Below are 18,638 nucleotides of genomic sequence, written 5' to 3'. Positions count from 1 at the left end.
ATAGCCATGCCTTTTTTTTAAAAAGATAATACTTTCTACAGCAATACAGAACCAGAGAGCTTTTGGGAAATGGTGGGTGATTTTTCAGGGTGTTCTGTGCAGATTCATATCTGAATCTGAGGTTGAAAGCTGCTCTATATGAAGGAGTGAATTCCATGACTAAAAGGTCTCTTTGTGCAAACCTGAGATGTGTGTAGCTTAAGTGCCCTCTAGTGATAGGAAAAGGGTTCGCTGAACTTTACTATGAGCGTGTTTGCGTGTGTGTGTGTGTGTGTGCGCGCGGTCATATGTGTGAGCATTTCACCCCTGTATCACTCTGTCATGCACCCAGCTGCTAGACGCTCATATTTACAGGCCTCTCTTGCATGAATTTATTTATTTGTTGGGTGTTTATCTCAGAGCGAGCAGTAAAGCTGCTGACTGATGCCTCATCGCTTTCACTGTTTCTCTCCGCTCGCCTGCTGCCTCGCTGGGCTGTCATCTCCAAGGCCCAGCCGCTCTAGTCGCGGTAATAAGAAACCCATCCATGTAGAATTACTCCACAGCCCTGCAGATTATTTTCCCTTAGTGACAGAGAAAAGATAGAAACAACAAAAAAAGTCATAACTTACCTGTGAGGCCTCTCTCCTTGAAACAGCATTTTTTTACCCATCACCCAAACATCTGTGCCGTGAAGTAGCGACAGGTTGAAGCTGACTGTGGGCTGTGCTGTTTATTAGGTGTGTGCAAAACACAAGCTAACAAAAAGGAACCTGCCACTCTGGACGGGAAGAATTGTGGGAGATGTTCGGTACAAACCTGGAAACATTTTCATGTTTTATTGGGAGATCATTTGCACACTCTTTGTCGTACACATCTGGGCGCACACACAGACATTTATGAGCCTTTAATACAGTGAGAACCACTTTAAATGTTGTTCTCACAAGTCAGTTTTCTTAAACTTGACTTTCACATGTACAGCCATACACACAAACAGAGGAATATAGATTAGAATTTTTCTCAATTACTAAGAAACATATAGCACATTCTATAATAAATTATATTAATTTATTATAACAAATGTGTTGTATTAATGATATCATTAAACATTACATATTATAATAATAATTATAATAATTGTATATGATTATATATCAAATACGTATATATATATATATATATATATATATAACATACGTATATATATTAACATGCCAAACACTCAGAGATCTGTCATGACAGAACTACCTGGTGGCAAGATCTTTTCCTCAAATAATATTGTAAACACAAAATCAAAATGGTACATTCAGTAAATGTTTGAAAAATTGGATTGGATTATTTTAAAGATTACAGTAGCCCTGCTTCCAAGTTTAAACATTATTTACATTATGTATACATATATATATATATAATGTAAATAATGTTTAAACTTGGAAGCAGGGCTACTGTAATCTTTAAAATAATCCAATCCAATTTTTCAAACATTTACTGAATGTACCATTTTGATTTTGTGTTTACAATATTATTTGAGGAAAAGATCTTGCCACCAGGTAGTTCTGTCATGACAGATCTCTGAGTGTTTGGCATGTTAATGGATATGACAATGTTGATATGTTTGGTCTTGGCGGAATAGATCTGCTATGATGATGCTGCTGCAGAGCAAGTCCGGGACTTGCTACTGCCAATACACAAACGACACGCTGCTATGAGCAAGTAAGACATGCTGCTGCTGTACAATATACAGTAGCATACATGAATTACCCGTAGCAGATCTATACAGGTGGAGCTGGGGAAGCTGGGGGGTTTCTGAAAGCGCACTGCAACTGCTACAGAAAATGCTAACCAAGTATTTGAAGGTTGAGCTGTGAGCTCATTGGCTACTCGTACAGCAGAAACCAATCAGTAGTGATGGCAATTTCGAAATACTGCTTCATGAAGCTTCGAAACCTTTAAGAATATTTTGTTTCGCATCAATGGAGCGTGTATCAAACTGCCAGAGTCACGTGATTTCAATAAATGGGGCTTTATTACGTCACAAATTTCAATGATTCATCTCTGTCAATCCATGAATCATGAGGAGTCAATGAACGTCTGTGGGTTTTACCTGATCTCTGATCAGTTTTATACATTTGTAAACGTTTTAATTAAACATTAGCAAAATAATTAAATGTTAATAGTCTCTTAATGGCCTGTTTAGCTGAGCCATTCATAGAACAAACAAAACAAACCCTGACGATTGATAAAAGAACATATAGACACTTGATAATCTTATTAGATGATTAGATCATTTCATTTGAAAGATTTTACTTTCAATAAAAAAATTGCAATAGATTTGTAAAAGGTGTTTTTATGCATGTTTGGCCTGGGTTTTTGTTGCATTTACACTGTTCTGACCACTAGGGGTCACCGTAGAGACGGGTGTCGGATTGTTTCGAAGCCTCGACACAATACGGCACATTTGATTTGCTTCACCTGTTTCAGTGTTCCACGAAGCCTCGATCTGCCCACCACTACCAATCAGCTGTGCCCTGTAGAGAATGATGTGATTGCAAGCATTTTGGGCCCTATCTTGCACCCAGCGCAATTGACTTTGTACACCGACGCATGTATAATTACTATTTTGCACCCGTGCACAGCGGACTTTTCCCTCCACAGACGCACGTCGGTAAATTAGGAAATGAATTTGCGCTCCCGGGGGCGGTTCAGCACAAAGAGGAGGCGTGTTCCGGCGCAAACGTTCCCTGGTGCTATTTTGCAGGTTTAGAAAACAATTCCGCCACTGACCATGAAAAACCTAGTCTAAAGTCAGTGGCGCTTTGCGCATGTTATTCATATGCTATTTTAAGGGCGCATGCTTGGCCATAATCAATGTAGCGTGTTCACAACATGCATGCACTTTGCTTATATCATCTAGCCTACACACTGACGCAGCAGTTCTCATTTTTAGAAAACCATACATTATTATAAGGAACAATATTAATACACGAGGGAAATCATTGTTGTGTCCATGAAGATGTGAAAAAATAGGCATAAATCTAGCTTACACATTTACCCAAATTATTATACGCCTGTTTAACCGAAGCTAATTTGGGTGTGTTTCTCCTATCCCCATACAATATCACTTCTCTGTCTTTTACGGCCCTGACAAGAACTTCGGTCTCCTCCGCTGTGAACCGCTCCTGGCGTGCGCCTGGCAAATCCGCCGTTATAATAGCAACCCGCCATGGAACAAACGCGCCTGCTCTTAAAGGGAATGTGACATGTCGCTCTGATTGGTTTATTTCACGTTACGCCCCAAACCACACCTATGAATAATGAAGCTACTTCAGACCAACCCATTTTAGATTTGCGTCGGGCGCAAGAGTCATTTATCCCGCTGGTATAAAAGCAACATCGCCCAAGACCCGCCCACAAAGTTACTTGCGTTTCACGCTTGATACTTGCGTTTCAGATCGTTAAAGTAGGGCCCATTGAGTTAATGACCTATCTGAAGTATAGATAGGACCTATCTGCGCCATCTAGAGTTTCATGACAGAACTTTGTATTTAAAGTCAGGGTTTTTTAAACTGGGGTCTGCTGAATATTTCGGAGAGACCATTACACTGTAAAAAGTGATTACTTGACTTAAAAGTGAGGAAACCATTTGCCTTAAAATGATTAAGTAAAAAAAAATTGTCAAGTTCACATAACTTAATTTTTTTCAATTACGCATCGTTTATTACGAGTTTCCTCACTTTTTTTAAGTAAAGTAAACTGATCAATTTAAATATTTTTTTATTCAAAATTAATTTGAATTAATAATAATATTTTCCAGATAATATTTGAATAATTTCTTTCGGCTTTAGTAAAATGACAACATCAATGAGTCTAAAAATATAAACTGCCTTTATTTTTTAAGAGGATCGTCATATTTGGGAGTCCTTGGCATTAAAAAGTTTGAAACCCCCTGCATGGTTTAAGATGTTAGTCTAGAATGGATTTTAGAGGCCAAACAATCGAGGAAAAACTGTACATGGTGTGACTTTTAAAAGGTTATTACGTTGTAGAACTGGGAGAGGGTGTGTGTTAGTTTGTGTGTGGGGCACGTGAGGGTTGAGGGTGTCTGCCTTCAGTAGTGGAAGGGTATTTGCCGTGGCATGTAGTGCAAAGATTGGGGGCAAAGAGGTTACCAGAATGTGACATGCCACTTTTTACAGGCCGGTTGGCAGGTCTATGGAGCGTGCAAATTATCAGCAGAGACCTTTACAGACATGACTTCACTCCCCGGTAAAAACGAAAACACTGACAACATTATAATTACCTGCAAAGGAATTAATTCACCTTTCCTAACCCCACTAAACAAACACGCACTCATACACACCTGCATAATGTGCTCCTAATGTTGAGAGTGGCACCACCTGGATAGAGATCTCACCATGTACCATAATGCTGCATTCATGACAAAAGACATTGAAAGATCCTTCAGTCAAATGGCTCAATTTCTCACATTTTTTGCTTCACCTTTTTCTCATTATAGAATACTGAGCATATCGGGAATATTGAGCAGTGGCACTGAGGGAATAATTTTGCACATTTAACGATTTAACATTTACCACCTGTAATGTCGTGCGAAACTGAAGAAATTTATGATGGATGCCTGACTCGGTCGCTGTTAACCTGTAACCGATTTTTTTATCATCGTCACAGCATCCCCCAGGCGTTATAAGCTGGTTAATGCCTGTGGCGGCAAGGTGCCTCTGTAAGAAACTGCTGCAGCTGGTTATGACTTCTTATGAATTTAGATTGACAACATAGAGAGTGGTTTGAAATGACCTTTTAGTAAGACAAGCCCTGAATGAATATGTGTACATCAGCTATAGCACTATGAGGTCTTGTGTATTATCTAAACAAAGTTGAATGTGTTACTTTACACTCATAATTTACTTGAATAGGCCTACCTTAAATAGGAACTTAGCGTTGAACTTGTGAAAATAAACATCATAAAAATTTGATACATGTATACTTATATATAATATATAATAATATACCTACTTATTATAGTTTGTATAATATGTACATTATTTAATTTATCAATATTTTGTACATAATATATTTAAAGGGGTCATGAACTGGATTATTTTATTATTTTATAATGTTTCCCGGGGTGCCCTGTTAGTAATTTTAGTATGATTTTTACATTACATTTTTTCATAATTTAGAAATAAAAGGCATTTTTCCAAGCCTGATTTTAGCCTCTGATTTGAACGCTCTGTTTGAAGAGGTGTGTCTGCTGTGAGACTTCAGTGTAAACGCCCACTGCTGTAATTGGCTGGAATGTTTGCATATGAAATAGCTAGCATTACATGTGGAAATATTTCGAATACTTTTACTACGTTTTTACTATTACAGCTATCGAGATTACCAAATCGTGAGACGTTTTTAAAGTATTTAGATCTATTCCATCACATGAAAGGTTGCAGTGATGAGCATTGAGCAGATGACAGACAGTCTGTTGATCGCGTGAATGAAGAGATCTCATCATTGCAATGCAATTTCTGCACTCTCACGAATGCTTTCACCAAATAACAATGCAAACACTATGTAAATACAATAAGAGCTTCATTGTGCTGTGTAACAGCGTCATTGATTTCATAACGACTTTTGGCAAGTGTCCAGATAATCTCGCACTGTGTGATTGACAGCTTGGGCGATTGGAAAGGGAGCATTCTTTGATCGCTTTCAGTGTATAATTTAATCACAGTTTAAATGAGATTATTTTCATCCTACTAAGAGAAACGACGTGAAGTCACTGATTTCATTTACTAATGCATAAACAGTATTGAACGATTTTGAGAGATAATCTGTCTGAACTTTAATAGTTATACATCAGAAATCACTGATCACAGATCAGGCATTAGAATAAACATGATTACTTACATGTTTGTGGCGTTGCTGGCAGATCCATATCGTAAAAGTCTCTTTGCAAAGCTGCGTCGGAACTACGACTGAATTACCAAATAATCAACAGTGAAATGCACCGAATACAAACAAATAATGCACTGCTGAGACATTCACATAGTTGAAAAACAAACAAACACTATTCTAGAATTAGTATCCTTTGGGAGGTAATAGTATTGATCCTGTGTCGATCTTTACTTGTTCTCATGTAACTATTCACGAACGTTCCAGTGGGCGGCGCCAAAGACGCGGTGATGTAGACGTAGGCGTTGATATTCTTCTGCAAAGGCGGTCTTTCACTGCCCTGTGACGTCATAAGTCTCCACTTTTTAGATCCTGTCGTTTTTTGGCCTTGGTTTCAATAAAAGCAGTTTTTGGAATAACAAGGATGTTTTGAGGTTTGAAACTTACAGGGTATTTTTATAGCATTAACAAACTCTTAACTGTCAAAATATCATGGAAAATGTTATTCTCAGTTCATGACCCCTTTAAATTATTTTAATCTGACCCTACATTTTTTTGTTTATTTATATTGTTTCTTAAAATCAAAATCTTTCTAAATACTTCTGATTGGGAATATCACTGAGCTATAGGACAGCCCGAACTGTTGTCAACCATCAGTTTAACGAAAGATATTTACTTTTGTTAGTAATCTCACTTTCCTCATATTAACCGCAATCATTTTCATTTATCTCCAACCAAACAACTTAATTGATGAGGGATAATGGGATGCTTTTTGTCCAAGTCTTGCTGCTCCAATTTCATTTGAAAAAGTGGGAGAGAAGTTCTGATGACGCTTCATCATTAGAGTGTCGAAAGCAGGTGAGCGCCGAGTGAGTCTGGGATCTCGTTCAACACCCAGCTGGATGCTTTGATGGAGCGAGCTCACTCTGTGACTTTCAAATCACTTTGTACGGATGTCTCAGAGCTCACCGTCCTAAGAACTTCAGAAAATGCTGAGTAAAGTTTGGTTTGTTGAGTTTAGCAGACATCTGTGGTACAGACATGCTATGGCTGGTGTGCGCTGTCCGTGCTGGAATCCATTTTAATTGCCCTTTTCTGAAGATGTTTGTCATGGCATAATCAAAGTTTGCTTTGGGGATTTATTCAAATTACAGTAGCAAGACCGTGTCATGTAATGGATGAAATTAAGGATTTTTTAGCTGTACACGTCATAAGCGAGAGGAAGACGGATATTGCGCCTTCGTGTGTACATATGTAATATGCTGTACGTAGTAAACCCATCAGTTTCACTTGTTTATTTTTAAAACTACTATTTTGAACCACTTGCATTTGTCAGAAAAAACTATTAGTTTGTTGTTCAATGATTAATCAGTTAACTTTCTATGTGCCTAATTACGGTAAGCTATCTACCAGCAAGGGCTAACTTCTCATGTTAACCAGCCCAAACCTGACAAACTGATTAAAGTAACCGATAATTTCTCTCATATAGTCTATATAGGAATGTTGTTCCAGGATCAACAAAGGATTATCCAAAAACATCTCCTATTGGCAAAATAGTGTTGAAAATTTCCATGACATAATCAAAGCTGTGCTTTAGAATTGCGATGGCATTTAAGGGTTTGGTGTTTGAACGAAACATGTTAAGATTAAAGCTTAGCTTTTAGGTAAAGATTAGCATTAGGCTTAATGCTAGACACCTGACATGGAGAATGTTTCAGAGAGACATTCACAATAATCTTGCCTCTGCCCTTTGCCGTCTGACAGGTTAACAAGTCTTCTACTTCTCGTCATCAATGAAGGGAGAGAGAAGGAGCGTGAGAGAGAAAAAACGCGCCGTGTTATGGCGACTGTGCCATTTTCTTTTGTCCTTTAGGCTACAGACGGCTACTGAGAGAGCTGTTATCCCTGGGCTAAGCTATAAAAGTCCCACTCAATCAAGCACCGCCCTTCAATGTCAGACGCTTCGGTTTGGACCCAGCAAGCTTAAATGTTGCAGTGCTGTCTTGAGAATGGCCCGTACATATGAAGTGATCCAGCACAATGTCAGATCAGGCAGCTGCCTTAAACATCAGTCGTAGCCTGTTGATCCTCAAGTTAACTGCCAATGACTGACATGAGATCAGCCGAACAATCGCCTGATTGGCAGAAGTGCAGTAAAGAGTAGGGCTTATTCTGAATACCAAATAATAGCATTTCAAACGTCAGCTTCAGTGTAGTTGGCTACTTTTTGTTATCTTGTATTGAGATTTTTTTATTTTTTTTTCATATAAAAACTTGACTGTATTTAAATGACTTACAAATGTGAGTAGCTAATAGCTTTCAAAGTTGCTGTCTCTCTGCAATGCTCTTAATGCCTCATTAACTGTAGCATGTCTGCAGCAGTGATAAATTAAGATTTTAATTACTTACTATTATGAACACTCAAACGGACAGTTCACCCAAAAATAGAACTGTCATCATTAACTCATCATTTACCCATCTAAACCATCAGCCAAAAAGTATAAAACAATGATCTGACTGAAAACAGACAACTGGTGTTCCTGATGCAACTGATGATTGCATTATAGCATCATTCCAAGCACTGAAACCAAACATTTCTGTCATTGTTTACTCTTACTCGTGTTGTTCCAAACCTGACTGAAGTGGTACATAAATCTTGAAAAAAATTATTTGTCCATACAACCACAATGCTTTTAGGACCCCATTGACTTTCATTGTATGGACAAATAACAGTTGAAAAGCTTTTCAAAATGATGTTACAGAAGAGAGAAAGTCATACAGGTTTAGAACATCATGAGTAAGAGAAAACGATGACAGAAATTTCATTTTTGGTGTTCAGATCATTTAGTCAGATCATTGTTTTTATACTTTTTGGCTGATGGTTTAGATGGGCTTAGATGGATTCAGTGTTTTCCAGTGTGAGTTAAGAAACTTCTAATGGTCATGAAGAAATGGATATGTTTCTCTCTGGCTCTCTATCTGTGGAGTAGATTGTCTTGAGAGGTCATCAGATATCAGTGCAGTGTTCTGGTCTTTGAGAGCTTTATGGCATGAAATGGATTTGATTGTGTGGGTGTAGATGGATCCGGCCTGTGGCTAATCCAGCCACTGAACCTCTGCATTGCTCTTAAAGCCAATACTTCATACTAGAGTGCTTATCTCAGCCCTTTAGCACCACTGCCCATGGTCATCTCCTCCCTATTAACACTACAACAGGGCCGTCTCTGATGGGAAAATGGCAGTGAGTGGTCTGCCAGCTTACATTGCGTATACCGCAGACTGTCTAGATGCATGTGTGTGTGTGACACATTGATGTATTTGATTAAATACATAGATGCACTTGAAGTGTTGATGCACTTATGAAGCATTATTAAAATTTCCTGCTCGGATTCCTGCCAAATGAAATTCCAAAGCCTGTGTTTGTCCTCTACAGCAGTTAACTTCATTCTCGCCTTACAAAGGCCGGACAAAAGGTCCTTACTGGGAGTTTGAGCAGCGGGGAGACAATGCCTGCGTGCTTTATGTGCTCTTGTTTACCGTTTTAATTAGCATTGTTAATTGGCACTTTGTGACACCCTGGTGACAGGCCTGTCACTCCACTGTATTGATGCCACTCTTGTCCCTAATTTGTCTGCTTGTTAACACACGGCCGGCTCCAGACCAGGGTGCCTTGTTCCTTGTCATTGGGCCATCATTGTCCGTTTGTCTGTGTGAGAGCCTTTGCGTGCAGATACACAATCCGGTAAACAAATGATTTGTCAGGCCATGGAAACGTCCATCTCCTTCTCATCTCATCAGCCCCTTGGAGACCCGTCCTTGAGTCGCAACAAAGACGACAATCGATCCGAACATCCGAGTGTTTGGCGATGACATTAAAAACCTCACACGCACCAATGACACGGACTGCTTAACCCATTTAAGCCCACGGGAAACTGAAGTTGCAGATGGCTCCATACCTCAATTTGTAAATCCGTTTTTTAGCTGTCTTTAGGAAAAGCTTTTGAAAAGTTGCTTGATAATGTGGCATGCATGCAATATTGAAATCAAGAGCAAAACTAATCTCAATGTATATACCAGTTTCTGATGGAATTTCTATGTAGACTTCATTGAATTAGCTGTATTTTAATCAGGTTTACATGAAAAACACTTAAAAAATTGCACAATATGCTGCACAGTATGAAGACATATCTGGGGAAAATCTGGGCATATTAATATGTTAACTGAAACCGCCAGACTTTGGCAACATGGTGTGAAGAGCCCTGCTGAGATTTTAGACTGTAAAGCCTTTTGAACTGTTGTATTTTTATTCATGCGTATAGTAAAAATATATAATCTGCTTTATATTTAATTATGCAGAGGCAAAAACGTACGAAAATATGGCAGAGGTTATCAAATTTGGGGCGAGATTTCTTATTTATGGTATTAAATGTTTTTAGCATAAGCTGTATGTAACTCCCAGATATAAGATATGCAGATTCTCTTAAAAAAAGTATGTGAAATGTAGGCTAAAACAGATACAATGGTGAACTCAGCCAGTGAATACGCAGAAGAATCACTGACTGAGTGCCCTAAAACAGCTTATTTATTTGTTATTTATTTGTGCAGGATCCAGCACTCTTGATTGCATTAAGGCCAAACACGTTTCACGTTGGATGAGATGTGTGGAGATGTGGGTGACATGTTCTCTTTCAGATTTTTTAACTGAACGGCTTGGAACTTCTTGGAACCCCTGACAAAATAGTCAAATGTTAATTTTCTTGAGAACGCATGTAATTCCTAAGTCATTGTTTTAATACAAAATAACTGAAAACATGTGGTTTATGTGGTTATTTTCATTTTGTTAAACTGTTTACTTCTAATCAAAATTCCTCCCATTTATTATAATTCCTCTCACATCAGTGATTAATCGTGAAGCGTAATTCTGCCTTGTGATGTTTGCGGTCTGGCTTCTGTTTTGCAATCGTGACCACTTCACCACACGATGCCTAACCTTCATGCCTCATTATTATGCAACAGCTCTCGTCTACCGTCCAGGTGGAACGGTGAATATTTTTTTTTACAATTCCAGCCCTCCACAAGCCACATCCCACGTTCTGGCAGTACCTCGCATTTCCCCCTGCTTCCAAGTTGTTCTAGGCATTCTGGTTGCTGCTGGGATGTGGCCAACAGCCAATCAGAGCGCAGGAGAGTCCCGCTCACAGCTGTGATGCTGATGAAGTCTTCTCCTCTTCCTCATCACATATTTCCTTTTTAAAATGGGTATGATGTGACATCACAAGTGGAGAGGCCATCTGCACACGGCAGGGTCTCTGGCTATTTCTGTCAGGGCTCCACGTACGCACACACAGGCTGGAAGAGTTTCTGTTTATAGAGGGGAAGCATGAAACTTTTCACGAGGTCAAAGCAAAGATGTCATGGTTGAGAGAGATTTGAGGCTTTGGCGTAAATGTTTAATACTTCTGCCAGACTTGGGTCGCAAACCAAAAATGGGTTGCTGGTCTGTTCTATTCTGATAAGTTCTAAAACAATGCTGTTATAAAAAAAAACTATTGTTATTATTATTATTATTATTATTTTAAAACAAACAACTTTTCATTTATCTTTGTTATTGTTATTATTATTATTATTGTAATATAAAAAAAAAAATCTTTCATTTTGCACAGTATTATTGTAATTATTTATTAGTTTATTACTATTATTATAATTTTCAATATTTCAACATTTTTCTTTAATTTTCTCATAATAATATTATTCAGATTATTTAAAGTTATTTTTATTATTATTTAAAAACAAACAACTTTTCATTTATCAATATTATCTGTCATTATTATTATTTTAATATTTAAAATAGATTTGTCTAATTTTGTCGTGAAAATATTATTTTATTGTTATTATTTTAAAACAAATCACTTTTAATAATACTTTTTAACAATAAGCGTATAACTCATATTATCTTTATTAGTACTAGTAGTATTAGTTTTATTATTTTAATATTTCAACATTGTTTTTTATTTTGCATCATAATATTATTGCATTGCTATTTTAAAACAAACGACTTCAATTTAGCTAAGAATTATCTTAATTTGTAATATTTATTATATTTTTCAATATTTCAATTTTTTTTTTACATTTTCTCAATAATATTATTTGAATTATTATTATTGTTATTTATTATTATAATAATTTATTATTATTATTCACATTTTGCATAAAAGGCAAAACCAGTTGAGCATTTTCTTGATATTTTTTTCTTAATCAATATTGTGCACTTTAGAAACATACCAGAAATGCCATGTCATGCCATGTCTTCTGTGTCATCCTTTCAAAGTGAACCGTGCCATCTTCCCTGCCTGGCATCCAAAAATAGCTGTTGTTTTTGGAGTGTTTGCAGCCCTGGCCAGATGGGGTGTGAAGACAGGGGCTGGAGTCATGGAGAGAGTTCCCATCATCCCGCTGGGTGAGGGATGGAACCCAGAATGACTCCATACACTGCAGTGGCTGTCAAGGCCACAGAGAGCAGGGGGGTGATGAGCAAACGGCTGGATCCGAGAGCCCAAATGGAAGGTTTAAACACAGATGCTTTGACCTCTCTGCTAATCAAGGTCATGTTGAGCGCCTGTTTATTTCACTGACAAATGTTCATATTATATTTGGCGATTGATGCGGTTATGAATAACTCAGTAGTGCATAAGTAAATCAGAGTCGAATATGGATTGAATTGTCATTTAGGGTGCGAATATGTGCGTGTCATTTACATGCATGAGACATGACAAAGTCTTTAGGTGGGTGCGTTCCCATCAAAGAGGGATTGTTTATGAGTTAACAGCTTTGGATAATAGGATTCCAGCCATGGCCTCGGGATTTATGTGGCCAGGGAGATTTTTGACTGTTGGAAGAAATTGGAAAAATAAAAATAAAAAACGACTGAATCGCTTTGCACCTTGTTTTTCTTCCAGGGCTCTTGTTTCACTCCAACAGCCCTGACAGTCAGACATGTCATCTCAGAACATCGGTTAAAGGCTGACAGCCAAAGGTGAAAAATAACACCTCTCTGTTCATTCATCAACAGGGTCCGGCCCCAAAAGAGCAGACGGTTAACCACAACACACAGCTGGAGAAAACCTTCCTTATCAGATCATGATGGAACATCTATTCTGAGCCAGTGTCCCACAACACAGAGATCCATCACAGTCCATAACACGCATAGATGTATGATCTATATCACACAATCACGCGTTTATTTGAAATCTTCAAATGCACAGTTTAAAAGCCTATAAAATGAAACTTGTGTCATTTGATCCAAACCAAATATAGATATTTAAAAATAATAATAATGGAGTCTTGGAGCATTCAAGCTTAAAAAAACATGCTAAAGCAAATGTATTTATTTGACTCCTGCATTATATTTCCTATATTTTGTGAGCAACATACACAAATGACAGCTGTGATAATCTTCAATGAAATTAACCACCATGATCAAATCACAGAGTCAGTGAGTCAAACTCGAAAACCTTATCAGTCCAAATGAATCATTCAGACCACTTTTGTGGACAAGGACCTCCACAAAACAATCATTTGTTTAATTGGACATCATCACTTTTCATGTATTGCCAAAAAAAACAAAAAAACTATAAAGATGTTTGGTTCAGTCTGTTCTTTTATGGCCGAGTTACTGTTTTTTTATGGCATCAGAGGAGTCATATGAACTACTTTTGTGAAAGCTTCATTCCGCATTATTTGTAGTTGCATGGAAAAAATGGCCACGCCAGTGCATTATTTGAAACTTCTTTTGTGTTCCGTGGAAGAAAGAAAGTCTCGGTTTGGAACGACACAAAGGGTGAGTAAATGATGACAGAATTTTCATTTGTGGATGAACTATTCCTTTAGGTTAAAAGAAAATGATTTCCGTTTAACGTTTGCCTGGCTTGTGGTTGTTGGATTTAAACGGCTCCCACTCTTTCAGCTGCATTGTAAGTGCCCTCACAGCTCTTTGATGCAGTGCTTTTGGTAATTGATGTGCTCTGTAACGTGGGCACGGTGGAAAAAAGGCTTGGGGTGGGGGGCTGGGGGGTGTTGTGGAGTAGATGCATGAATTTAAATAAAGCTTTGGCTGTAAGTAACTGCAGGAATGAGATGCATTTTTTTTTTCTTTTTGGCTGACTTGACTGAGAGGCGTTTGATTTATCCTCACGAGGAGCTGAGCGCTGGCTCGCCTGTCCCGCTTATTTACTCTCCGCATTGCTCTGCTGGGTATTGGCCAGTTATTTACTGCAAATGGTCGCGTTGGTGCGAGATTGGAGAAAATCGGGCTCTTATTTATTTATTTATTTATTTTTCAATTAAAAGTGGCACGTCAGAACAGAGATTTAAAGGTTCCGAGGGATCCGACGCTCTAACCGTGCCGGGGCCTTGGAGGCATTCCAATATTGCTTTGTTGTCGACTGTCTCTTTAGGAATTCAGAGACAGGCTGCTGGAGTGGAATCAAGGTGTTTGACTCCAAAATTCCAGCACAGTTTTTACCAATGACTATAAAACTGTCAAAAGACTAATATCTATGCATATGAAGGTCACTTTATATTTAGTTTTTTATGAAGGTCACTTTATATTTAGTTTTTTCTAATAAAAAAACAACAACTTGTGTAGTTTTGTAGATCTGTCAGTGTTATCTGTGTAAAGTGTTCTGGAAGGCCCCTTAATTTCCTCTCACAGACATGAAGCTGGGTAGAAACGTGGCCCGGACGTTCCTGGATTACTACAAGCTGAACAACCTGACAGATGAGAGCAAGCACACAGGACACATTAACTGGTGACTAATCTTTTGTTTGTTTTCCTTATTCATATGAACATCTCCTTTTAAATAGCTTCAATTGTTTGATACCAATTATGGCAAACTTTCATGTTTTCCTTTAGTGTTCACATTATCTCTTATGAGAGCAACTAAACTGTTTTGCTTCTGAAAATTCTCCTACTTAAGTTTTCTTTTAAATATATATATATAAAATATATATATAAATTTAATCAATAGCTTTTTATTTTAAAAAAACCCTGCACTTCCTTCATGAACAACCAGGGGTTCCTGCTTTAAATTATCATATAAATGGAATTCACTTGGGAAAAATTACATTTTAAAACATATTATAGGCTACTATATTCGCCACGCAAAGTCCTTCACCAAATATGAATTAAATTATTGTTTCTTACTAGAAATCCTGTCACATACTTTATTTTGTGTATGGAGTTTTGACGACAGTGTTGTCAAATATCTATTCCGAAGCTGTAGGGGGAGCATAGAGCATAGCGCTGCTTTAAGCAGTCATGGCCTAGTGGTTAGGGAGTTGAACTGGTAACCCAAAGGTTGCTGGTTCGATTCCAGAACCGGTGGGAAATGACTGAGGTGCCCTTGAGCAAGGCACCTAACCCCTAATCGCTCCCCGGGCGCCACACAAAGGCTGCCCGCTGCTCTGGGTGTGTGTATCCACGTTTGCAGTGTGTGTGTGTTAACTACTCACTACTCTGCTCCTAATGTGTGTGCATTAACTTGGATGGGTTAAATGCAGAGGTCAAATTCCAAGTATGGGTTACCATACTTGGCCGTCACGTGTCACTTTCACTTTCACTTTAAGCAAGGGGGTAATCCAGCATCCGGAAAGCGTACCTTCTATGGGGGCATCCATTGGCTAACAAGCCATCACCTGCTGTTAGCATTCCATTGACTCCCATTCATTTTGGCGTCACTTTGACAGCGAATAACTTTACATCTGAGGCGTTTAAAGACACTATTTGTCCACTGTTTTTTTCTAAAGAAACACAATGTATAAAAGGCTCCATTACCTTGTATCTTACGTTATGGCCCCGTAGAAGCCGTTTTTGTAAAAATAGGCTAACGATTGCGTCATAACCACGCGACTCTCTGTCGCACAGTAGAGAAATTACCTTATAGACAGGAGGTGAAGCTTGCAGGCAATCGGGGGGACGTGGAGGCATAAAGTCTGATAAATTCAAGAATACTTACCAAAAGTTGCTCCTGCTCCTATAGCTCATGGACAGCTCCTACTCACGCTCTCCGTCTCTGCAAGATTCGGAAGGGTCATTCAGATTTCTCTTGGCACAGCTACTAGAAGACTTACAACTGTCAGACAGGTTGCTCACGTCACATCTACGTCGTCAAGCTCAGTTTGAGGCTGCGCAGTACGCTCAGCCATCAGGAAGAGAGTGCTTCTAATTGACTTCACTGCTCTCCGTCAAATTCTATGGGGTCGCAGTGTCCATTTCTTTTACTGTCTATGGCTTTAAGAGACAACGCTTCCCTGGCATTGACAAAATGTTATGGCTATCCATGTTTTCACTGTTATAAAGTAGGGGGTGCTGCTACATATCTTCTGAAAGAGGACAGAATCTCTGGATCCAAAAACAAGCAAAAAAGAAGCAGAAACAAGCGATGGAAGCATTGCTTATGCACATGTAAGCTCACATGATCATTAAACAGCTTATAAATCAAAACTGTCTAACGTTACCGAATGAAATGTTGAACCCAGGAAGGTACACAGTCCCAGTCCCAGTCCCAGGATACGACTGTGAAGCATGGGGGTGTTGATGGGTCTACTCCATCTGTTTTGACCATCGTTATGGATCTGATCCGGACGTAGTCTAAACAAAAACGAGATGAGAACCCAGATTTGAGTCTAGAAACAATTCTGATTCTGACAAAACTCTAATAAACATACTTTATGTCTTTCAGCACTTCCGATGGAACATCCACCAGTCATCAAGGAAACACTACTGGAAATGGGAAGGTGAAAGGGGACAGAAAACCCCATGGAGTCAGGGATTACTAAACACACAGGGAACTGGATACGGTCCTCTGTGAGACATTGTGAACAACAGTCCTCTTGCAAATTACGTTTTCATATCAGCCCACAGCAATCCACCAGATATTTTTTGTGTACGTTTTTATGTGCTGATAGGACTCAACGACTGTGAATAAGTCTTCAGTATTAATTCTCACTTGTGAGATATTGCACAGAGAAAATATCAAATGTAAATTATCCCACCGGCTACATTTATTGCTTTTTCAGTGCTTTGTTGAATACCAACTATTTTCTTTGCCTTGCTCTTGGAGTTGCCTATTATAAGTACAGAAATTGTTTTTCACTCAGCTGTACTCATTCTGATAAAGTGATTACTTTTATGAATTCTTTAATTGTCTAGATAGATAGTCATATTTAGTTGTTTGTTCAAATCTGAATGCTTGAAAATTGCTTAAATATAAAGCAATTGACCTGTAATGTTTTATTATATTCATGCTTTGTGTTCAGTAATTTGCATCTAATAAAGTGATAAAAAATGTTTATCTATTTATTTATTATTTATCTATTTTGATAAAAAAATTGCTTTGCAGGGTCTTAAGTGCTTATATTGAGAACCAGCAGAAGTAATTTTGAAATGCTATTAAAAAACAATGCATTTTTAATCCTCTCATCATAGTCTCAAGGCGATAAGCATCAACATATTTTTCTGCTGTTCAACAAAGTACTCTAATACGGAGTCTGCTAAGCCTGTAACAGTGTTTCCAAACAAAGTCTGATCTGTCCACACTCAACAAACGCTCACAACACAGAGTGAGGGGGCCAAAATACAGAATGGCTCAAGCTATCATTCAAGAAGTGTGAAAAGCAGCATGTATTTTTCAGGCCAGTCTTTCGGAATAACTGAGGCAATCCGTCAGAAAAGGCAAAAACAAATTACTTGCATTTTAGATGGTAGAAGAGAAGATGGCGAGAGCTAATGTGAATGAGAAAACACATCCATCTACAGAATCTCAACAAACACACACACACACACACACACACAGGTAATGGCGCTGTCATACCTAAAAGCCTTTGTGCTTATGGAGAGTCTCACCTCCCCACTGCGCTGTCATTTTAACCAGAGCCTCGAACCATTAGTCCCTTATGCTTGGCTCACCTCACTGCCACAAACACATCCTAATTGCCCTCAGGCTGATGTGAATTGTTTGCATTTCCCTTCTTAAACATTGACATGGTCCATTCCTGTGCACAAGTTAACTGGCCTCAGTGATTCTCTGAGGTCTGTCTCTCAGCACTAGCGGTGGTATGGTTCACTTCGAGGGCAGATCCTTCACTGGACAGCATTATAAGCTGCTTAAAACTGAGTCTTAGTGAACTACTATAATGTCCTCCACTTTTAGAAATTTCTAATTCTGTTCCCCCTATACGTTTTGAGAAATAGTCATTACTTTTCAATAGTAATACTGAATGTGTCATCACTTGTCACTTTAAATGCAGCTGTTTTTAGGACCAAACACTGTTAACGCTGCATTTTCTTACCAACTCTTTAAAAGATTCACTTTTGTCAAAAGTTGGCACAAATCTTAGGCTGACCATTCAGCCCCAATGTTTTGTCCTACTTAAATCTATTTTGTTAAAACTGTTCTTTTATTAATGATAATAATAATAGTTACAATCATTATTATTAATAATATGAAATGTAGGTTTTTACATAACCTTTATATACATAACTGTTTATATGCATAAACACATTATTTGCATAACTGTTTTATGTTATGTTATATATAGACTTATTTATTTATTTTTATGTTAAGATGTATTTTATGTTGGTTTTAAACATTAGGGTGAACAGTAAAAAAAATATATTAAAAATATCTCATAACATACATGTTAACAAAGAATTTTACAACTTGCATATTTTTCTACTTTGAAAAACTTTGTTGAAGTTT

At 38.0% G+C, this 18,638-nt stretch overlaps 1 protein-coding gene across 1 annotated transcript in view; it reads left to right on the top strand.

The window, feature by feature from the left end:
- agbl4 (AGBL carboxypeptidase 4) overlaps positions 1-17,227 on the top strand; it is a 337,210-nt gene extending 319,983 nt beyond the window's left edge. The window contains exons 12-13 of the mRNA XM_082188305.1: positions 14,591-14,687; positions 16,620-17,227. Coding sequence (XP_082044431.1) covers positions 14,591-14,687; positions 16,620-16,716 — 194 coding nt within the window. The 3' untranslated portion in view covers positions 16,717-17,227. The remainder of the gene's footprint in view (positions 1-14,590; positions 14,688-16,619) is intronic.
- Positions 17,228-18,638: the final 1,411 nt, after the last annotated feature.

This window comes from Leuciscus leuciscus (assembly GCF_965113295.1).
Source record: "Leuciscus leuciscus genome assembly, chromosome: 13".
In the NCBI taxonomy this organism is placed as follows: domain Eukaryota; kingdom Metazoa; phylum Chordata; class Actinopteri; order Cypriniformes; family Leuciscidae; genus Leuciscus; species Leuciscus leuciscus.
Note: the sequence above shows the minus strand (reverse complement) of the source record. Positions and strands in the feature narration are given on the sequence as shown.